This window comes from Letharia columbiana (assembly GCF_014066305.1).
Source record: "Letharia columbiana isolate WasteWater2 chromosome Unknown Sc0000001_s0, whole genome shotgun sequence".
NCBI lineage: Eukaryota > Fungi > Ascomycota > Lecanoromycetes > Lecanorales > Parmeliaceae > Letharia > Letharia columbiana.
The window spans coordinates 733659-757440 of record NW_023501037.1 but is presented as its reverse complement, the minus strand read 5'-3'; the positions used below and the strand labels follow the sequence as shown (position 1 = coordinate 757440).

The 23782-nt window shown below is 38.4% G+C and overlaps 5 protein-coding genes across 5 annotated transcripts; 3 read left to right on the top strand and 2 right to left on the bottom strand.

Moving 5' to 3' along the window:
• Positions 1-594: 594 nt before the first annotated feature.
• HO173_000823 (uncharacterized protein) lies at positions 595-1695 on the bottom strand (the record flags this gene model as incomplete). Its single annotated transcript, XM_037302770.1, has 3 exons — positions 595-1314; positions 1372-1506; positions 1573-1695. The coding sequence occupies 3 exons, from the start codon at positions 1693-1695 to the stop codon at positions 595-597; spliced, it is 978 nt and encodes a 325-aa protein (XP_037170277.1).
• Positions 1696-3359: 1664 nt separating this feature from the next.
• On the top strand, positions 3360-5481 carry HO173_000822 (uncharacterized protein; the record flags this gene model as incomplete). The annotated part of the gene is made up of 4 exons (XM_037302769.1): positions 3360-3651; positions 3709-5103; positions 5258-5319; positions 5467-5481. The coding sequence occupies 4 exons, from the start codon at positions 3360-3362 to the stop codon at positions 5479-5481; spliced, it is 1764 nt and encodes a 587-aa protein (XP_037170276.1).
• Positions 5482-5998: 517 nt separating this feature from the next.
• On the top strand, positions 5999-6791 carry HO173_000821 (uncharacterized protein; the record flags this gene model as incomplete). The annotated part of the gene is made up of 4 exons (XM_037302768.1): positions 5999-6100; positions 6175-6245; positions 6388-6428; positions 6490-6791. The coding sequence occupies 4 exons, from the start codon at positions 5999-6001 to the stop codon at positions 6789-6791; spliced, it is 516 nt and encodes a 171-aa protein (XP_037170275.1).
• Positions 6792-8547: 1756 nt separating this feature from the next.
• On the top strand, positions 8548-9054 carry HO173_000820 (uncharacterized protein; the record flags this gene model as incomplete). Its single annotated transcript, XM_037302767.1, has 1 exon — positions 8548-9054. The coding sequence occupies one exon, from the start codon at positions 8548-8550 to the stop codon at positions 9052-9054; it is 507 nt and encodes a 168-aa protein (XP_037170274.1).
• A 381-nt stretch (positions 9055-9435) lies between these two features.
• On the bottom strand, positions 9436-10765 carry HO173_000819 (uncharacterized protein; the record flags this gene model as incomplete). The annotated part of the gene is made up of 6 exons (XM_037302766.1): positions 9436-9458; positions 9522-10010; positions 10079-10136; positions 10283-10412; positions 10470-10614; positions 10666-10765. 6 exons carry the CDS (start codon positions 10763-10765, stop codon positions 9436-9438), a joined length of 945 nt encoding a protein of 314 aa, XP_037170273.1.
• Between the last annotated feature and the right edge of the window lie 13017 nt (positions 10766-23782).

The following is a 23782-nucleotide window of genomic DNA, read 5'->3' as shown; positions in this document are numbered from 1 at the left end:
TATGTACTGGACACCCTACGGGTTGCCCCATGGGCTTCACAGGCGTCAAAGGCCCAGCCAGATAGTTTTCAATGATGTTGGCGGCTGTGTCGCATGCTTCGAAAGATTGCCGGTGAAAATTTCCTCACGCGACCCTAGACACTCAACATAGCCATACCCGCAGTTGGTATCTGTCTTCACAAGCCCGGTAGGATGCAAAGGCCCAGAGAATCAGCGTCTCGGATGAGAGAGCATGAGCAGTAAGGTGTAGCCCAACCGGCGATATTCAGCGCGAGAACAATTGAGGTGCCGAGGTTGGTCCGAGTCTTAGGAGAGCGAAGCGCTTGGATGCCTTCTACTAACGTACTTTCCCAAATCTCTGCAGTCGTCTAGTCTTCTGGGCATGATCCCGGGCTGAAACCGACCCGTTCATTGCGGCTGAACTAATTGAAGACTAAGACCAGGAACTCAAGTATCCAGCGCTACCATGCTCTGCAACATTCCTCCTACTCTTCCATAGAGAAGTAAGCCTCATCCTCCTGTTCTTCCACCATCTCCTCTATCGAATAGTAGCCCTCGTCCTCAAGTTCCTCAAACTCGTCAAAGTCCTCGGCTTCATTCTTCAGCCTTCCCGGTCTGCTCAATCTCCGGCGCCTTCTGGTCAGCATCAGTACTATCTTCGACTGCAGTCTCCTCAGACTCCTCGAAAATGGTCTCCGGAGAATTCGCGGCGAGCCTGCGATTGCTGGGGACGATAACCTCCTGGTATTGATACTCGTCCCTGTCTATCACGGAGTCAATCAGGGTAGTTTCATCATCGCTGCTGCTGGTCAGGCCTAGTTCGTCGTCGGCTAGGTTTCCTTCCTCTCGTTTGATCTCCTCGTTGATTTCGTCGAGCCTTTGCTGCAAGATCTCCTGTTGTTTGGCTAGATTTTGTTCTAGCCTTTTGGTCGCGAGCTGCAGCAGGTGATTTGTACTTCGCTCTAGCATCACCAGATGCTCTGCCGCCTGCCGCGAAATTGTTTGGACTTGTTGGTCCATCCACATCTGCTGCATTTCTTGTGCCTGGCGCTGCACATTGGCGGGAATAGTGGGCTTCTGGTTCCGGATGTCAATTATCTCCTGGGGTGTATATCGGATGGTAACCTTGGCGGATCTTCGCATGATGCGGTCGATGATGACTTGTTGACGTTGTCGGAGCTCGAGGATCTCTGATGCCTGGTGCTGTGCCGTCTCACGTTTCGCTTGAGCTTCGTTGTCTTCTCCGACTCGCTTGGCAAGCTTCTCGAATGCTGCACTTCGTTGGGCGGATGCCGCGAGTGCAGTCTTGGATTTCTGGATATGGTGAGTCAGACATGAATTGATCGAACAACTGGATGAATTGCCCCTAACCATGTCGATGGACTTGTCCTGCTCCTTGGTAGCCGATATGGCTCTTTTGCCGTCATTGGATTTGGTGTCTGAGGTGAAGGAAACGGATTTGCTTCTGGTACTGGATTTGCTTGATTGATCTGAATCGGATGAAACCTGCTCGATGTGAGTAATGGCATTTAGAGGAGATTTTCGTGCTCCGAGATTGAGTTGTGTGCTTACACCGAGGGCGGTTGAAGAGCGCTTGCTAAACTCGGGGATGGGCAAGGAGGATGCTGATGGGGAGGCGTAGAATGCTGGTCCGGCATACTCGGGCGAAATGATACGGCCTATGTTGTCTGACATGGTGGGTGAGTGGATGATATGTCACGAGAGGATGATAGACTTGGGTGCAAGTATGCTTTCGTGCGTGATGCGCCTTTTGGTAAAGATATATGCGAGATGTGTGGGGTGTTGGATGGAGCAATGGAGGGAGGAATTGCACACTTTTATGCCCATGGAGAGCGATAATGCATTAATCGGAGGAGTCATAAATTAAACAGCATTTAATAACTCGCTCAGTACTCTCACCTACAAACGAGAATACTGCATTAATCGCGGGAGTCATACTTGATTTTTCCTTGAAAACTTGCTCAGTGTAGACAATTTTCTCAACAGAAAGAGCAAAAGCCGCCGAACAATCGAATATATATGTGAGCAAGTGAGCTCATTTTGTCCTAGATCGCGAAGTTTGATGGCATGATTCATGTTCTAGCAATACTGCCGCCAAGGACTGCATCAGGCCTTGGAGAAGCGGATGGAAGGAACGAAATGTCAGAATATGCCGATCATGTAAAGCTTAACCTTGGCAGGACTCAGTCGGGCAGACATTACTCTTTCCTGACCATGCTCGCAACAGTTCTGGGAGGTTAGGGAGAAGTAGCGAGCCTGCTACCAGGAACTGAAGATATATATGTACTCTTCGGATCTGGTTGAAGGAAGGGTGTTTGTCCGTGACGAGCGAGGTCTAAATCAGTCGCATTTGATAGATAGAACACGGTAAGGAAGTAGTATGTCGAGATTAGTAAGATGCTACAGGAAATCGTCAAATAATCGCACCCACGACCGAGTACGTGAAGGCATGTCGAATAAGGGAACGCAGAAAAGTAGTCGCGTATAAAATTTCAAAGCATTTAGCACTATTCGCTTTGGTATTCTCAGAAGATAAACCAGAGTCCAGTTCTGGGCGTCACTTTAACAGACTAGAGTCCAGCATTGTCGTCGGACTGTCCGCTATCAGACCGTCATTCTCAATGGAGAGTACAGTCTTGCCCTCCATCGCTCTAATATCCCTGATGAGAAGATTCTGCTTGCTCACGAGCTTTTGCACCATGGCTGCTCGAAGTATAGGACGACCGACATTGTCAGAGCTTGGGGGGTTGAACTATCCCTTTTTTCACGAGTCGCTTTCAGACGGCGGTGCTTCCGTCGTGTGCTACCTTCGATGTTGACGTTGACCCAGAAGGGCTGATGCTCGTGGAAGGCAATCATCCCCAGTCTGAATGTGTCGAGGAACGCTATCCTCCGAGATCTCATTCTGGAAGATATTCCAACCAAAGGCATCGTGAATGCCATTGTATTTTTCCCTTTCTATCCTGGACGTGCCATCGATGTTCACGGACCTCTCCCCCACCAGTATCTATTTTGAAGCTCAGGCCTTCGACCTTTGGCTTGATGTTTTGATGGGTCTTTTTCTGTTAACAGTTGAGAGAGGATTACGGACGAATGACGAATTGGCGAACAAGAAAACAATGTTTACGTTTCAATTGCCGAGTCAGCCGCACTTTAAGAGTGTATAGGTAACCGCGCTTAAGATCTTCAAGTACGAGTACGGGGTACCCTCGTATTTACGCCGATTTCAGCCCTGTGACGGCCACAGACACTCGCGTTACCGTGGATCAAGACGCACAGCATGGGCCCCACATCACGCGTCCAACACTCGAGTGGACCGCCTTCCTGATCCTTATCAAATGGCGCTCGCATCAGCGCCATCTACGCCAGAGAGAGCGACTCCCCCGCCGTTTATCCGCCGCTCCTTTACTGCACCAATTCGGTCCTCTAGGTCAATCCCACTCCCGGAGGAGACAGTTGACGGAGCTGAAACATTATACGCACATGGCGCTGGAAGAATTGTTTCATTCAACAACCCAACAAGCTTGGCTCGAAGGCATTCGAGTATCAGCAACGGACGGGCTGAGCTCCAAGAGGAACCTGTCGGGACATTGCCATGGTTCTCTACCACTGAGAGAACCTTGGCCGCTGGTATGCTCGAGCGTACTCAGATAGATACAGTACTATCCAGCTAAGACTTCTTCATAGGGCCCCTACGGATCTACAGAGTTCTGGGTACGGCCTTCCTCAACTCTGGCACCACGCTGCAGCCTCTACTATCAAAATCGCAGTGTTGGTGCGTGGACGGCGAATCTAAATTCGTGCTCCGAATCCGTCCGAACGCTTACTATCGTATCGAACTGCCACGAGCAGGCTCTGAAGATAAGAAGAAGGTGGATGACTTCAAAAATGTCCTGACAAAAGTACTACAATATGAAGCCACTCCATGTCCTTTCAAGAGGGGTTTCACCATCGACCTACCACAGCCTTCAAAAACACCCATCCAGAAGCGACCATGGAGACCTAAGCCCCGACTTGATACCATGTCAGAAAAAGTACCTGAAGTGATAGAAGACTTAGGCGAGTTTTCGATAAATGATACGTTCACCCGGAGCCCAGACGCTGGAAAGGGCGAGCTAGTCGAGCCTGATATTGAGACACATCGCGAGACAGAAGCAAGCTTCCAAGTCGTACATTCGGACGTCAGTAGTACTGGGAGCACGGAAAACGAAGGTGGCAGTGAGGCTACCGACGCTATAAGCTTTGACCCCAAAGATTTGCACGAAAATGTCTACGAAGAACCCGACGACTTCAAGACCCCCACTCGGCCCAAGGGTCTGCGGACCGGGCGAGCCATCACCGCACCACCACAGTTGACCATCAGGACCTCGCCACCATCTAACAAGGAAGCAGAGTCTCTCGCCTTACCCAATGTCAAGAGAGAGTCGTCTAGTCTCTCTTCGAGCGTGGACTCCTTCCATTCTTTTCACAGCCCAATATCTCCTCTGGCGCCTTCACCTCCCTTTCCTACATCTCCGCGAGAGGAATACGCCGGCATCGACATACCGGAAATCCGCAACCACAAACGTGATGTATATGAGATCACCGTCACAGCCTCGTCTCCTGAGCTTTGGGACATGAGTGACGCAAAGCCCGAGGACGGAAGTACATATCACTCACCGCCTGATCTCCCAGGGACGCCGCCATTGGTAAGCGATGCTGCATCACAAGATGATGACCATTGGCCCGAGCCTACGACACCTTCACCTCATACCAAGCTTCGCCGTCATGGTATCAGACGAAAGAGACGAGGTCAATCACCACTCCCACCGTCTTCAAATCTGTACTCTCCTTACTCACCTCGTTCACATATGTCAGGTCACCATATGACCACAGCAATTCTTCAAAAAACGTGCTCGCTGTTGTTGGGACCACCTATTCAGCTGGTCGCCCTTATGATGAGGATCGCTGCTAAGATAGCTCGAGGTGCTTCCCGAGGCACTTCATTTGGCTTTGGTGACGGCGGACAGAAGATACCGTGCTCTTGGGACTTCAGTGATGCTAGCGATGGAGCTGATGAAACCTGGGAAGAGGACGACTATGGTAGGTGTACTTTTCTTGGCATTTTGTTCACAAGTCAGACCGCGAGTTGACTCGTGAGACATGTTTTGCGAGCAAAAAGCTCATTCAATCCCAACACCTGTCTCACAACCTGGTTTCGGCCTCAAAAAAGTCCTACTGACTCCGAAATATGCAGGTGTTTCCCTCCGCAAGAACTTATCATCGAAAGATAGCAGAGCTAGCGAGATGGGCGGATCTGTAAGCAACTCTCCCTGCCCTTTACCTTCTTGTTCGTTCTCTGCTTTGAGTCGCGAGACACGTTGCGGGAGTACACTGACTGCCGCAACTGTCTTCTGACTCAATTCCTAGATCTTGTAAAGGGAATTCTGACTGAAAAACCTGCAGTGGGAGATTGACTGAAGAAAGACATTTATTCTGGTGAATGCCCCAAATTGGATATGCTTCAATATAAGCCGGAGACTTTCGAGGCGATTGGTGTCAGGTTCGATTTTTTTGCGATGGACCGGAGCAAATGATTTAATGATACCACGAACTGTATAGGAGACGCCAGCTTCGGGAGAACATATGGAGTCAGGCTTTCCATTTGCATACCAGTAACATTTACACCACTAGATGATTCTTTATTCCAAAAAAGTTCGGTGTCAACAAACAGTATCCCACAAACTCTAGCAGTCGCGATAATGTGAGACCCAATGGACGAAATGTGATGTTCCGAAAGTTGGGTGCCTCCGGGCTTGAAAGAGAACTCCAGGCGCCTGAATGGATTGAATGACCCTTGGTCTCCGTCAATTTGGTATATAAGGTTCTTGCCAACCCGTTCAACATCAGCAGCATGATCTGTCCCAGATCCGGACATACTTCTGTATCGAAACCAATACGTGGACTCTTCACGCTCAATAGATAGCTTTCGAAGAAAATGCCGACATCCTCCAGCCAGCTGGCTTCCAAAGCTGGACGCAACGATCGCTGCGAGTGCGGTTCTAGCAAGAAAGTCAAAGCCTGCTGCGGCGAGAAAAAGGTAAGTAGATCTGTTCCATTGCCAGCAAAGCTCAACCCTAGGATGTTCTAGACTTCTGCTGACGGAGTCACTAGCAGTCGAACCTTGCGGCCCCAAAGGCGATGACTGATGCAAACGTTGAATTGTTATTCCCTTCGCATTCTACGTACGTAAATTCCTATCTGGTACTGAAATATGAGTCGCAAGGAATGTTTCGGGAGCAAATTGACCTGTTCTGCTCGCGAGACCTGTCTTGCAACTCAATCATCTACCTTGAAGAAGCAACGCTGACCCCGAAATGTGCGTAGAGTCTACGAATACATCAAGAACGTGGAGGCGAAAACAAAAAGTAGGGCAAATCCTCTACTCTCTACGAACAAGGACCACAAGAACTAACCCAGTGCTTCTAGAGCTTGTAATGAAGCTATACAACGAACCTGAGTCAAACATCAAGATCATCACACGCAACGATGATGTTTCTGGAAAGATGTTCAGAAGCTACGTGCAGCTTAACAAGCCTGGAAAGCAGCCAATGCTTAAGTGCAGCACAGCCGCATTGCAGAAAACTCCCCAGGAATCACTTGAGGCATTGATGATGACCCTACGGCAGGCGGTAGAGGAGGAGGCAATGAGATCAGCTCAGGAGACGTTCGATAAGACTTTCGGGGCTGAAGCTACCGAGGGGGTTGCGGGGGAGAACTCAGGTTCTTAGATGGGCGCGGTGAACAAGTACCTACTCAGGTGACAAGTGGAACGTTTAAGGGTTCAGGAAATTGGAGACTCGGAGGGTTTTTTCTTTATATTTTTTTCTCTCTAAAGTCTTCGGTGTCCATTCCCGCACTCTTTCAGTGAGCCTCAGCCAGCGCTTGGATTCTGGCCATTGATGTTGCTTTCTTCAAAATCGACTCCATCCTTGAGATCTGTCCCCAAAAGCAAAGCAGCAGCTCTTGCGAGCAAAATACTCCCCGCAGTTGCCCATGAAGCTAAGCAGTCCCTGCAGCTATCAAAGCCTCCTCTTCCGCGACGAACGTATTGACCCGGTCGATGGCAAGTACCTCCTGCTGCTCCAAAGCCCAGCGGCTCGTCGCATCCACTACCACGTCATATTGCTCTTTCCGTTCCTCGAATTTGCTCACACTGCCATCCAGTTGTGCCTCGAGACTCTTGAACTTGGAGACCGCGGCGTGCGTCTCCAGCGCCAGCCGCGTCTGTGCGTCCGAAATACCCTTCTATCACGCAAGGAATGGATCATTGTTCCCAGGACGCTTCGAAGCCGTGTCGTACAGCTGCGAGAGTCGCAGGGTGGGTGGGCAGCTAGCTCGGGCGATGGATTCAAACTCGGCGAATTTGCGTTTAGAGTCGGCGCTGACTGTTGGGCATCGATCAGTTATCGGAGTATGTAGCTTGCAAAGGGCAGGGAAACTTACGGCGAGGGTCTTGGAGGTAGGGTCTGGAGTCCATGTTGAGAGATTTTCCTGTGAGGTGGGTAGCTGTGGGGCGTTGGGAGTCAGCTTTGAATAGGGTGAAGTATTTCGAATCTGGTGGCTTGTCTTACATGGACCGTGTCAAGGGAGACCAGGAAGTGTTAGTAGCCTATGTGGAAGATGATGGTGGATGATGGATGGACGGCAACAGTGGGGGTTCCGGCCATGTGATAAAGCAGGGAGCAGCTTCCGTTCTAATACAAGCTATTGTGTTGTGCGTTAGCCATGGTTTTGATCTGCATCAAGGGCAAGCGCGTCACCACAGTGATTCGCCTGGAAATTTCACTCCACCTTCCACGCCATTTGCTTAGAGTTCGAAGCTTCATCGGCAAAATCCATTCTGTTGGACAATCCATCAGAGCCTCCAGAGCATAGTCAGATCAATCTCAACTCTGCAAAATGTCCACAACCTCCAGCAAGCCCGAGGTTGGACGCAGCAGTCACTGCTTCTGCGGTTCCAACAGAACATACAATGCCTGCTGTGGTCTCTAAATCCAGGCTCGGAGCGTCATCAAGGGTTGAAAAGGACGTCTAGGTCGAAGCTCTTGCAAATGAGACAGCAGTCGCAGAGGCAGAGATCCGAGATGAGCTTCTATGGTTTCCTGAAGCCTTGCACTGTGAAACTCTACCAAAATGCAGGTGATCATATGTCTCAAGCAGTCTTTGTTCGTTACAATGAAGGTCGAGTGAGAAAGGCATTGTCATACCAGGAGATGGCACAATTGACATTGTGCGACAAGGCCTTTGAAAAAAATCCACTGCATTCCTTTGTATACGACACAGCTTTTCCTTCACTCACGAGCTCTCTTCTCCCATGTTTTCGGATCCTTTCCTTCCTGTATAATACCATCCTCAGGCCTTGCGTACTATATCAATCCATCGCATCCAAAAAATATATATACGAAAGCAATCCTTAGCCTTACATCTCAGACCCGGCAAACTTCCAAGCGACCACAAACCAAATACCACGTATTCAGCGTCATCATGGGTTGCGCAGCATCCCGCGAATCCAGCGGCCCCAATAGCGACCACCGCCGCAAACAGCACCCCTCCAGCTCCTACTACGACTGGGATAAAAAAGGAGGCTATATCCCCTACCGACACAAAGGAGAGCGTAGGCCCCGTTGGCATCAGGAGGACAAGGAAGCGTATGCGCAACAGGTACGCGATGCAGCAGAACGCGAACGAAACCGTCAGGCATTGAAGCATTACGCAGCTGACGATGAAAAGGCAAAACTCAAAACACATTACACGGAACACCTGGGGCGAAAAAGGGCCGAAGGCTATGGGCAACAGGTACGTGACGAAGCGGAGCGAGAACGGAATCGTGAGGCGTTGAAGTATTACAATGTTCACGTAAAAAGGGGAAACCTCAGGAGACCGCATGATGATGATGAACGCAGGAAAGAGGCGGCGAGGGCAAAGAGGGAGATGATCAAGGTGTATGCGAGTCCTGATCTGAAATCGCGTTGGAGCGATTCGACAAGATAAGGTGGTGGTAGCGAAGGGCTTGATAGAACCTTGGTTCTATATTATATATTTCTCTTCTTCAGTCATGAAAATCGTCCACGGGTCTGCTGCGAAATGATCTTGATGTTATGAAGGTGACGAACAGATAATGGGTAACGAAATGAAGACTCATGTTCATATGACCTGGGCCACAGGCTTTCAAAAAGCCAAAATGTTGTGTCTTCAGCGCAATCTTGTACGAAAATATCGTAGATTATCACATGCTGAGGAAGGTATAGAGGGATGTTAATCCATAGTAGCCTCTGGCATTTGCCTACATTGACATGGACCAAGTGAAACGCCCAGACGAGCAGGATGAGCGGTATGCTTAGTGCTCATCTATACAAAGCCAGCAGTGCTACCTCACGCCTTTTGAAGTTGGATATCTAGTACTATCTTAGCACTCAATTCTCGCCGCTAGAAGGTGGCTGCATAAGCAGAATACTTACTCGGATCATCAAGAATTGCACCATGCTCCGCAGGCAACATAGCCCCCTTGGGAGGCTTGTTCTTGCTCTTGAAATCATCACAGATGTCCTCCATCTTCACCCACTTGACACCCGGCTTGCTGCTAATATACTCGATCAATCTCTCCAGCATGAAAATCACGTGTGGATGGCCGCTGACGTCCGGATGGATGGTCACTGGGAAGCAAAAGTCGTCGTATTCTCTGTAAAAGAAATCGAAATGATCTCTCCATAGGTCCTCGACGTCCTTTGGGTTCACCCAACCGTGGGAGTTGGGTGCCTTCTTGATAAACATCATGGGGGGGAGGTCGTCAAGATACCAGTTGGCTGGGATTTCTACGAGACCAGTGTCAGGGCCCTTCTCCAGCGGCTTCATCCAGTGGTCGGGGTGTTTGCTGTAGTCGATTGGGGTCCATTTGTCGCCGGTGCGGAGGTAGTAGGGTAAGCAGTCGTGGTGGGAGAAGCTGTGATCTTTTATAGTGTGAGCAGACGATATCTCAGGATATATACAGCGATTTCCTGGGCCACGGGGTACGGACCGTATTCTACGCCGTACTTGAGCATCAATTCCGCACCCTCCTGGCTCGCTTCCCACCACTAAATGTTTGAAGAGTCAGAATGTCTCTTTCGGACTGATCTCAAGTCGTGAGACAGGCCCTAGGAGTCTTTCATTCCTGCGACGATTCTCGCGACTCGAAATGCAGTAGGATCAGAATGAAATTGCTCAGAGAAGGATAACTTACGGGTGCTACGTTCCCTCGTGGCGGCTTCCCGCAGAACTTAGTGAGGTCTTTGTAGGTTTTATCCAAGATAGCGTGTTGCTGTTCAAGATTCATCTTCACGGGGTTCTCATGCGAGTAGCCGTGGAGGCCTCTGCGAAGGAATCTGTTCAGCACCGTAATCCTCCGCTAAGTGGTATTGTTCCCATACATCTCATGCCCTGCGTCTCTTATCATTGCACATTCCTCCGGGAAAGTCTCCAGCGAGTGTCCAGGAATGAACCAGGTGGTCTTGATTTCGTATTTTGCAAATAACTTCAGGAGTCGGCGAACTCCAACCGTACCGGCGAAGAGACCTTGGACCAGTCAGCGTATTACTTGCCCATGTATATCAGGGACTTACACACCTCTTGATATATCACTCGTAGAGTCTTCTCCACCATATGAACCCAGCCATCCGGCGACAGCGTCAATATCAACGGATATGCAGCAGAGTGCCTCTGCCATTATGAGCGGACGGGACACCCGTTGAGAGACGAATCTTACGTTTCTGGGCCATGACAGCGACGGCGGCGTATGACCATGCTTCCCCAGCTCCGAGAGCTTCTTATCAGTAACTGACGTCGGAGCGTTCCCCGCCGTGTGGGGTAAGTACGGCGGACCACGGCTGATACTACGACAAAACCAAAACCACAAATATGTGCTGAGGCGCGGGCTTCCCAGTAGTGAAAAGCTTGCCGAGTACTGGTTTTTAACTATATTTAATTCTCAGAGAGATTCCCTAAAACCCCTCGAACCCTTCGAAGAGCTTTTTAAAAGCTCTTTAAGAGTTTATATCGAAGAGACTATTAAAGTAAGCTCGAAATTAATTAAATATTATTAAAATAATTAAATTTCGAGCTTACTTTAATAGTCTCTTCGATATAAACTCTTAAAAAGCTTTTAAAGAGCTTTAAAGAATTTAAGAGATTTTATATAATCTAACTCTAAGAATCGAGACGAGAGAGATATCCTTAGAGGTGTTACGAGCGTACTCTTAATATTACTTAATTCTATAACCTAATATCTTAATAGAAGATATCCTCTATTATATTATATCTTCTTTTCATCTATATAGTTCGATAGTCTTATTATTCTAGTTCTACCTCACCTATATTAATATCGCACCTATATTAATTCTAATTAGAGAAAGATTCTCTAAAACCCCTCTAACCCTTTAAGAGCTCTTCGAAGACTCTTCGAAGGCTTTTATCGAAGAGGCTCTTCTCGTAAACTCGATAATTTAAATAAAAATCTTAGTTTTTAATATATCTTTATAAATACTTTATTAAATTTTATCTACGCTATACTATCTAAAAGCGTATAATTAACTCTATAACTTTATATATTTAATTTATTATTATATTTTTAATAAAAGAAAAGAAATTAAAAAAGATAGATTTAAGAATTTTAAAGTTCTTTTCTAACTTTCTCTTTTAAATATACTCGTATATACTTACGTTTAAATTAAAAATAAAGAAATAAGATATATTTTAAATTAAAAATAATAAAATTCGATAATTTAATTAACTACTAGTCTCTTAGCGTAAAAGCTATTTAAGATTTCAACTCTTAAATATTAAGAAAATAAGCTTTTTAATTAAGAAATACTATAGAACTTCTTTTTAAATTTTTAAAAATATTATTCTCTTACTCTAAAATTTTAATACTATTCTTTTATAGATAATATTCTCTCGAATATTATAAGTCGTAATACTCGATTTAATCGTAGTATAAAAGAGCGTAAATCTCGTTTAAATAGTAGAATTCTTCTAGTTATATTATATATTCGTAATAATTAATATTAATAAATCTATTAAAAGAATCGATTTAAACGTAAATTTTTAATTAAATAATACTCGATAATTAATAAGTATATAAAAGATAAAAAGTAATATACGTATACCTCCTTTTAATATATATATACCCTCTTTTAATATATATATACCCTCTTTCAAATTCGATTAGCTTCTATGCGAGCGCTAGCCATATAGTCGAAGTAGAATCGAAAGAGATAAGACTATACGAGGCGGATAGCGAGATAGTCGATAGCGAGATAGTCGACAGCGAGGTGGACGTGATACGCCAGCCTACATGCAGGGTAACGAGATTATATTTAATATCTTTCAGCTATAGAAAGGCTAGGTGGCTAATAGATAGTAGATATTCGAGTACGATAGGCCGTAGGCGTATTTCTAATAGCAACGAGAGAGGGTAGCCAGTTAATCAGCTATCGCCATAGAAGGACAATTCAAAGACCTCACCATTCGACGATTTGCAACCGTCTGATCTTTTAGACTTTATCAAAAGAGGTCTAGAAAGGCTTATCTTACTATTATTAAGGGGATATAATATATATATACCCCCTTTTTATACATATATACCCCCTTTAAATCCGATTAGTTTTCGCGCGGCCGCTAGCTGCATAAGGTATAAACCCCGCACATAGCCGAAGTAGGGCCGAAAGAGGTGGGGCTACAGGGGGCGGACGGCAAGACGGGGCTATAAGAGGTGGGACTACACGAGGCGGACAGCGAGGTAGTCGATAGCGAGGTGAACGTGGTACGCCAGCCTAATGCAGGGTAACGAGACCATGTTTGGTACTTTTCAGCTGCAGGAAGGCTAGGTGGCTAATAGGTAGTAGATATTCGGGTACGATAGGCGTATTTCTAGTAGCAACGAGAGAGGGTAGCCAGCCAATCAGCTATCGCCATGTAGAAGGACATTTCAAAGACCTTATCATTCGACGATTTGAAACCGTCTGATCTTTTAGACTTTATCAGAAGAGGTCTAGGAAGGCAGCGAAGGCTTGCCTTGCTACCACCAAGAGTCTCGGCAATATTCCCTAGAAAGCTATGTACGGGGTGTATACCTTATACGGCTAGCGGCCGCGCGGAAGCTAATCGGATTTGAAGGGGGTGTATATATATTAAAAGGGGGTGTATATATATTAAAAGGGGGTGTACGTATATTACTTTTCTTATTAAGAGTCTCGATAATATTCTCTAGAAAGCTTTATACGAGACTTATACCTTATACGGCTAGCGGTCGCGCGAAAGCTAATCGAATTTAAAAGAAGAGATATATATATTAAAAGAGGATATATATATATTAAAAAGAAATATACGTATATTATATTTCTAAAAGATTTAACTTAAAGCGTTATACTATTAAATATTAATATAAACTTTATATAAACGTTTAATATAACGTCTATTAATCTTTAAATATAAATCTTTAAATATTACTATTATTAAAAAGCTTACTTTCTTATTACTTAAGATTAAAATTATAAAATATTCGATAACTATAAATTTAAAGTTAATTAATTAGATCTTTAGATTTCGTAATTTTAAAGCTAAAACTTATCTTATTTCGTCGTTTTCAAGCTAAAAGCGAGTATATACGGGTACGTTTAAAAGAGGAAGCTGGAAAAGAACTTTAAAATCCTTAAATCTACCTTTTTTAATTTCTTTTCTTGTATTAAAGATATAATAATAAAATAAGTTTATAAAGTTATAGAGTTAATTATACGCTTTTAAATAATATAGCGTAAATGAAATTTAATATCGTATTTATAAAGATATACTAAAAATTAAGATTTTTATTTATCGAGCTTACGAGAATAGCCCCTTCGGCAGAAGCCCTCGGAGAGCTCTCGGAGAGCCCTCGAAGGGTTAGGGGGGTTTTAGAGAGTCTTCCCCTGAATATATTAACTATCTCTCTCGATTCTTAGAATTAAACCTCTTAAAATTCCTTAAACTCTTCGAAGCTCTTTAAGAGCTTTTCGTCTTTAAAAGCTTTTATCGAAGGAGCTATTAAAGTAAGCTCGAAATTAATTAAATATTATTAAAATAATATAAGAGCGTAGTTTACTAACGGTTAGCTAGCGAATATAGGCTATAAAAGACGTAGTATCGTTATAGAATTTAATAGTATATTTAATAGTAGAACTAATCTCTAAGAAATATTAAAACTTTAAGATATATAAAGTAAATCTATATTCGTTAAGTCTCTAGATATACGAGATATATTATTAAAATTAAATTCTAAAAGAAACTCTAACGTAGTATATACGATATTAACGTCTTAACGTAAGTAGCGTTAAGGTCTATAACGTATTAAATCTAATAATTATCTTTTCTTCTAGGCCTTAGTCTCTAGACGCCTAAATAAAAATAAAACGCTTATTAAAAAATCTTTAAATTCTAGTAGAGAAATAAGAGAAAAGAGTTGATTCGTTAAAATTACGATATCGTTTTAATAACGCGATAGAATTAATTCTTACGCGAGTATAACTAATATATTATATAATAATATTAATACTATCTTCGAGAATAATATCGCTTTTATAATATTAATTAATAATAATCTATAGTAAGTCGACGCGCTTAATATTAGCGTTCTTATAACGTTAATTAATAGCCCCTATAGCGAATAATATTAGATTTAAGAACTTATAATAAAATCTTAAAAACTTAATAAGTAAAAGAAGAAAGAAGAGTTTCTTTATAGATAATATTATTTTTATAGCGTATTACGTCTATAGCGAAGCAACGTAGTAATAATCTTTATTATAAGAATTCGAAGAGAGTAATCGATAAAGTAACGCGTTCGCGATAACGCTCTTAATTATTAATTAATAATAATAGTAGAAATAATAATAATAGCTAGACGACGCGGTTCTATAGATAATAGCGAAATATCACCGCGTCGCTACTATCTACGTTATTAAATACTATCTACTAGTATTAACGCTACGATAAAGAATATAAAAACTTCTTTCGAATTATTTATTTTTATTCTTCGTAACTTCTAATATCTCTCTTATAAATACTTACTCTAGCGCTATAACGTCGATATTAATATTAATATAAGTATAATATATCTTATTATATTAGTAGTTTACTTCTCTTTATCGTAAATATCTTATTATTACTAATCGCGTCGATACGTAAACTAATAATTTTATAATATTCTTTTTTAATAATAATAATAACTTTAATAGTAAGTATATAGTCGTCTTATAGGCGCGATTACTAACCCTTAACTATTTCTATTATTATCGCTTTATATATATATCTATTAATAAATTCTAATATCTAATTTATTATATAGAACTTACTTTTATCGAGACGACGATTTATATATTTAAAATAAGTCTTTCTTCTATGATAACTATAAGGTCGAAAGGCGCGATATTAATCGCTATATTAAAATCCCTCTATATCTTTAGACGTAAATAAGAAAATTAATATAGCGCTATCGCCGCGTTAGATAGTTTTAAAAGTTATCTCGTCGATAGACTAAGCTTAATAAGAAGATTACTTAATAATATAAGTTATAGAAGTATACGATAATAATAACTTCGATCGCTTTTATTATAATTATAGATCTTTAAGACTAGCTTATAGCGGTATATAAGCGTATAAAGAAATTAAAGAGAATAAACGAGTTATTAGAGAAGAAGCTTAAGAGCCTCCGTCGATATACGGCGAATATCGATAGATATTAACTCGAAGATTATACTTTAATTATCTTCTTATTAGAGAACTAGATCGATAAATTTAACTCGATATCTAACGCTAAGATAGCGAAGAATACTTAAATAATAACCTTTTTTTAGTAATAGCGCTAGCGTAAAGTTCTTAGATAATTCTTTAATAGCTATTCTAGATAAAAATACGTCTATATTAATAGCATATACTCTAATATAATAAATTTTCTTTATAGTAGAGTTTAGTAGATAGTTAAATAATATAATTATTTTATTAATCTATATCTTAATAATAGTAAGTATAGAGAAGTATATATATAGTATAAGTATTATCTAGAAATATATCTAATCTAATCGATAATTATATCTTATTTTATTATCTTTACTTACTTATCGTTAATTTATATAATTAATCGAGCTCTTTAATAATAAGAGACTTATTATTTATTACTTAATACTTTCGCTTATTATCTATCAAAAAAAAAATTCAAATCGACTCGAATAGAAATAAAATCGCCATCAACAAAACAAAAATAAAACTACAATCTTTTCTCAGTCTATCAGTTTAGCAAATACAAAAAAGAAAGTCAAAAACGGCGACGACAAGGTTTTACGACGACGAGTATTAACGCTAACTCAAATTTGGCTACGGAATTAGACGATTTAATAAAATTAATTACGTAGATAATACTCTAATATAACGTATAATAATAATATATTAATAATAATATATATTAATATTATATATAAATAGTACTTAGAGTATATTAGAGTACATTACAAATTTTTAAAGTTACTAAAAATTTTTTAAAGTTACTAAACTAATAGAACTAGCGAAAAGAATTAACATAGATAAAGTCTACTTAATAGAACTAAATCATACTAAATCGTACTTATAATACGAACTCGGCGGAAATTATACGAAAAAACTTTAGATTTATAGATATTTATTTATAAACTTAAATTAATTTATTAATATTAATAAGTTTATTATCTAATAGCTATTAATTATACTCTTTATCTTAATTAATTTATTTAACTTTATATTAAACGCCTTTCTTATATTTAATCTTATTAATAATTTCTTTAATCTCTTAAAATTTATCGTTATTAATAAGATCGAGAGTTTATATAAAGACTTTCGCTATATTATTATAATCGCGAAGATAATAAAACTTAAATAACGATATATAAAAGATATTATAAATTCTATATATTAAGAATAGAAGTAGATAATACGTTTACGCCTCTATCTTATCTATAATTTAAAATAATCTTATAAATTTATAAGATAACTTCTTATTTAAATATTTTTACTTTAGATTCTTAATCGCTAGTATTATTAAATTACTTATCTTATAGCTTTAAAGCTAATATATTTTATTATAATATTTAGATTAAATCGTAATAGCGCTATAAAGACGCTTTACTATCTTATTTCTTAATACTTATAACTTCTTTATTCTATTATTTATAGCGAATATCTCCCTCTTAACGAAATCGTCTTTAATCTTCTAACGAATTTTAAAATAATATTTATATATTAGAAAGAATAATATTATTTTAATAAAGGAATATTAATTATTTATATAAGCGAACTCTATTATTAATAGTTATTTTATCTAAACGTTTTACTTATTATTAGCGAATACGCGTAAGAAGTATTTTAATATCTAATTTTATCGCTTAATCTACTTATCGATTTACGAATAAAAGGCGATACTTAAATATCGCTTAATTTTAAAATAAAAGTAAACGGCGAACTAGAAGTTACTAATAAATATAGAGCCTCTATTATTAATAATATCGTTTAGTATATTATAGCGATATACTATTTTAAAATAAAATACTTTTATTAGCTAAGCGATATCGATTATAATAGATATAGAAATATATTTTATTATTTTTATAAATTAATTTACTATAATTAAGATAGTATTATAAATAATACTCTTATACTTACTCGCTAATAAGTCGATAATAAAATTTATAGAAATTTTCTTTTATAACTTAATAGTAATAGAAAGCGAGCTTAATTCGCTATATAAGCGATATCGCGAAGCTTTAATTCGCTAATAAACGTTATATATCTTAATATAGTCGATAACTTACTTTAGACTTTTATCTTAATAATATTTACGAATAAATAGCTTATACGTCTTTATAGCGTTAAAGTATCTTAATAATAAATTATTATAATATTTACTAATAAGCTCTTCTCTTAAAATCTTATCTCTAGAAATATAAAGGCGATTATTATATCTTAATAATTTCTTAAAATCTAAGATCTATACTTAACTATATACGCGACGCTTAATTATCGACTTATTAATATTAATTCGAAAAGAGCTTACTTAATTATTATAAACTTATAAATCTCGAATTAATATTTTTATTAGTCTTTAAAATACGTTATAAGTAATCTCTTATATAGTCTTAGACTTTCTTCTAGAAATAATTACCTAAACGCTAATAATATAAAATGCGGGCGCTATAACCGCTATAATCTTCTTATCTCTTTATAACTACTTATCGCTAGTTTAAAGTATAAGCTTATTTTATAATATTAATAAAAGTTTAATATTTAATAGCGAAGTTTTTTTATAATTAAAGCGTCGTAAATAGTAGGTTAATAGAATTTAATTTATCTATTTAATAAAAAATCTTAAAGTTATAAGTAGCTAACTTTAACGCTTAACGGGCTTATCTAGAGTTTAATTTCTTCTACTTTATAAAGCTCTTAAAATTATTATAATTCGTTAAAATCTTAATATAAAACGTACTATCTTTTAAGTAGTAATATTATTATTTTATAAACGCTATAATAGCGAGTAGCTCTTAATTATAAATCTTATAGTTTTATTTTATAGAAATTATTTTTCTAAACTAGAATATTACTAGTCGTTAATAGTTATTCTTATTTAATTATAAAAGTATAGCCTTTATATCGAAGTTAAAAGCGTCGATCTTAAGATATAACTTTAAATTTAAATTATAATAGCGTAGAAATAGCGTAGTTATAAAAGTATTTCGAAGTTACTAAAACGCTAGCTTAGCGTTATCTATTTACTCTAATAATCTAGATTTTTTACTATTTTTACTCTCTTTAAGTAAATTAATAAGTAATATTATTATACTAGAATAGCTATAGATAAATTATTAATAGAAATTAATAAAGTCTAAAAAGACTTATATATCTTAATAACTTTTTAATTTTAACTACTTCTTAATAATAGCGATATATTTTTAATTTATCGCGATATCTTCGATAGATATAATAAACTCTAGAAACTTAATTTACTCGATATAGAATTAATACTTCTTTAGATTAGCGTATAGTTAAAACTAGCGTAAACGCTTAAGTACTTACTTAATATATCGCTAATACTTCGCTAAATTAGTACTATAAATTAGAATATTATTTAAATATATTATATATATTATATTTACTAGACTCGTAAGAGCTCTATTAATATACGCTTAAAAAGTTATTAATATATTAACGAGTCTAAAAGATATAATTAAATATTCGAAGTAGTTATAGCGACTACGAAACGCTATTTTCTACTTATTACTTTCTTTAATTTAAATTTAATAATAGATATTCTTAAGATCTAGCTTTATAAAGACTTTAGCGTTATATAAGCGATTTAGAGTCTTAATAATTAGAGATAGCGAGTATCGATTTTTAATAGTTATCGCGTTTAGGCCTCGATAATCAATATAAAAATAAAGCCTCTTATTCTTTTTAAGAATAAAAAGAATTAATATTTCGACTAAGAAAGTCGAGTAACGAATTTAGCTTTTCTAAAGGAAATTCTTTAGATAACGCTATAGCTTCGTTAACTTCGTTTAAAATAGATTATATAAAAAACTATATAGCGACTTCTTATCGCTCTCGATCTTAATAATATAATCCCCCTACTTAAGCGTAAATAAGATTTCTACTTTTTTATTAAAAAAAATGTTATTAAACTTTAATAACTTCTAAAAAAGTTTTAGACTACATCTATTTTCTAATTCGCTTCGCATTATCGCGACGTATATGATTATAAATATATTTAGCTTTTATTTAATAATTCGAGTAAATTTAATTAATTCTTTAATCTATAATTTATTAGCGTTAATTTTAAATTACTATTACTTCGTCGCTAAATTTAATAATACTTATAATTAACTTAGCTCGAGTATATTTAATATAATATTAAAACCTTTTTAATTAATAATATAGAAGAGTATATTATACTTTTTACTTTAATTTTAGCTATCTACTAATTAATAATTTAGCTAATACGCGTTATAGTAATATATACTTTAGTCGCTTAGCGCTTTTAATTATAATAAGATAACGTTATAAGATTCTAAGTTTTATTAGATTACGAACTTTTATAAAATTAAATTAATATACGCTTTAGTATCGAGTAGAGTAATGAGTTATCTCTATTTACTCTAAAGCTTTATTTATCTCTTCGTAAGAATAGAAGAGATTACTTCTATTAATTATTATTCTTATCTCGCTTCTAAGACGATTATAAGATCGAATCTTTTTTTATTAATACTACGTCGATATAGACTATAGGCGGTTTATCGAGATTTAAATACTTAGATATCTAATAACTCTATTTTTTATAATAAAAATAACTATTCTTCTTATAATTAGAGTTAAAGAATTTAACTTTACGCTTTATATTATTATCTTAAATACGCGCTATATAAGCGTCGTCGTTTAAAGCTAATTTAGACTTCGAAATTTAATTCTTTAAAGATTTATCCTTAGCGAACCCTCTTAAAAACTTCGAATAAAAACCACCGCCGAAGTATACGCGTTTTAAAATCTTTTCCTATATAATAGCCTAGATAAGAATTTCTTTTTATTATTTTAATATACTATTAATACTTAAAATCTTATTCTTAAGCTCTAATCTAAGCTTAGTTAAGAAGAAATTAGCTTAATATTTCTTAGAAAATAGAGTTATATAGGCCTCTAGCTTCTTTAAATAAGTCTTAAAAATAGATATCTTCTAATCGAAGTATTATTTAATCTTTTTTTACTTTTCGTATATAAAAAGATAACGATTTACTAGATCCGCCACTAAATTAAGTAAAAACTACTTAAAGAATTCGAAAATTATATTCTTTAGATTATAAGTTTAATAGTATTTATATTATTAAGTATTAAAATTATCTTCTAAAGATTATATATAATAAATAATTCTTAATTAATTAATAATAAAATATTTAGAATTTATAAGAAACTTAATTTCGACTTCGCGGAACTAGCGTAGATACTCTTTCTTACTAATATTCTTATAAGAATATATTCTTTTAAAGCGAAGTATTTTTATCTTAATTAATATATTCGCTAAAAATACGATAGTAATTAATATAGATAAATTTTCGCTAATTATAAATAATAAGCTAGCGTTATAAAGCTCGCGATTATAAACCTTTAATATAGTTAATTCTTATTCTTATTTTAAATAACGATTTTCGACCTTAATAATTATAAGACGTTATTCTATAATAAGATCTTTTATTAATAAGAAATTCTCGAACTTATTATTAGCGCTATAGCGGCTCTCGATATTATCTTTATTTTTTATTATACGATTTAGAGATAAACTCGATATTATAATAATAATAGACTTTTTCCTTTAAAAGATAGAGAGATTAAAATTATAAGAGCGTAGTTTATTAGCGATTAGCTAGCGGATATAGACTATAAAAAATATAGTATTATTATAAAATTTAATAATATATTTAATAGTAGAACTAATCTCTAAAAAATACTAAAACTTCGAGGTATATAAAGTAGACCTATATCCGCCAAGCCCCTAGACATACGAGGTACGTTATTAAAACTAGACCCTAAAAGGGACCCTAACGTAGAATATGCGATATCGGCGCCTTGGCGCAAGCAGCGCCAAGGCCCATGACGCATCAGGCCTGACAAATAATTAAATTTCGAGTTTACTTTAATAGCCCCTTCGATAGAAACTCTCGAAGAGCTTTTAAAGAGCTTTCGAAGGGTCCGAGGGGTTTTAGAGGGTCTCTCTAAGAATTAAATAGTTAAAAACTAGTATTCGATAAGCTTTTCACTACTAGAAAGCCCGCGCCCCAGTATATATTTTATTAAGGAATCAATATGATGTAACTCATAAGTGGTGTGGTGGAAAGACTGTTGATTATTCTTACGACATTGTCTTAATCTATATCTAGGTGAAACTGACGCCGAAACCTGATATCATTCCGGAATTTGCTCGTGTCTTCATAGGCTTCTTCACCAGGGGACAAACGGTAGGACCCCTGCTGCGGTCTTATTTCGGATCTTGATGTATTCTGGCCAGAAGCGTTTTGATAGGACGACTCTATCGGAAGAGCAGAATCTATGGAAGGCGAGGATGATAGTGCTGAGGGCCCCGAATACAACTGTGACGGTAAGGTTTCTGTCTTTGGATTCTTTGCCGTATTGGTATGCACCACTGCATCCCGCCACCAGAAAGAAAATCTTTGAGAGAACTTTGAGAGCAGGCCATGGGCCGCCTTCCTGTACTAAGAACTTAATGAATGGAGCTGAAAATGATGTATAGAGTATCGACTCACATAACTAAGTTGTCCAGATTGAACAATAGTATAAATAACTTCTCCCTCACCACCAAAGTGTCCAACGAGAGTCTCCTTGCTCAACATATAAAGGCCAATACCACCTATACAAAGTTTCTCCGCCAGTAGTGCTGCTTTTTTCTCTGCTTCTATCTCACCCAAATGTGTTCTATGGGCGAGGAAACATTGTTCAAAGAACTCTTGGACTTGCTTTGGGCTGGCATCTGGAGTAGGGGCACTCGGATATGCTATAGTTGTAGGTCTTTCTTGTGTAGTCGGAGCAGAATCGAATGATGTTGAGCCTCGCGGGACTAGAGGGAAAGACTGTTCCATCCTACTCAAGTATATTAGTACAAGTAGAAGTCTGTATAGCGGATGCGTATCTGGAAATCGTATTGGCGGTGGCTTGATGAATTGTAAGGTTAAGTGGAGGAGACAAGTGGGCAAGTATCGATGTTCGGCGGATCATTTCACCGAGACGGATTTTTGTCAGGCCTACGAGTAAGAACAATAGACCGTAGACAGTCTTCACGCTAGCGCATCAATCACTTGGCATCTTTCAAGCCGCTTTGTGGACATGAAGCCCCTGAAGCCTCTTTTATACTGTAGCTTCCAGAATACCAGGCAATTCTCGAAGTGTTGACCCGTTCAATTGGCGTGATCAGGATAGCCACCTGTGTCTGTTCAACGGCACTAGTACCATCGCAAATATCTTGAGTCCAAGAGATCGACATGCCGAGAAAACCTACGAACAAGAACGGAGGGTTCACAGATTGAATGCTAATTCAGCAAGCAATGCTCGGATAGCGATAAGGAGTAGCTGTGTTGGTAGATCAGGCTCTGACGGGCAACGGCAGGTGCTCTGTCACGAAAAGGATGTTTAAAGTTCCTCTGTTCTGCTTGCTAGCATGTCTTAGTATCAAACGTCGTTCCTGTCTAGGCTTTCGGCATCATCATCATCGGTGCCGGTTGGGATCGCTGTAAATGCTTCAAGATCAATTCCGATTCCTTCCACCTCTCATTGGTGCGGGAGCTGATCTTGACATTCTGATCATTTGTTCAATGTAAGTGTGAAGCTAAAAATCGAGAAGGTCTATATAGCGTCTCATACTAGTGCTAGTATAGTGTCTGCGTAAGGCTCAGGTCGACTGGGAATTGATTGGCCGACCCTCGATGTCTGAAACAGTGCAGGCCTATTTACGCGCAGTTGGACGTTCCAGAACCCAGCTGTGCAAGTGAGTCGCAACAATTCACTTTCTGCCAATCGTCATGGTCTCAGACTCCGCGAAAACATGTGCGGCGCGGAGGATTGTGGCTGTTAAGCGACCAGAGCATTTTCGAGAAACACATCAAGCGGACCTGAAGCGGGTCGCCTAATTCTCCTA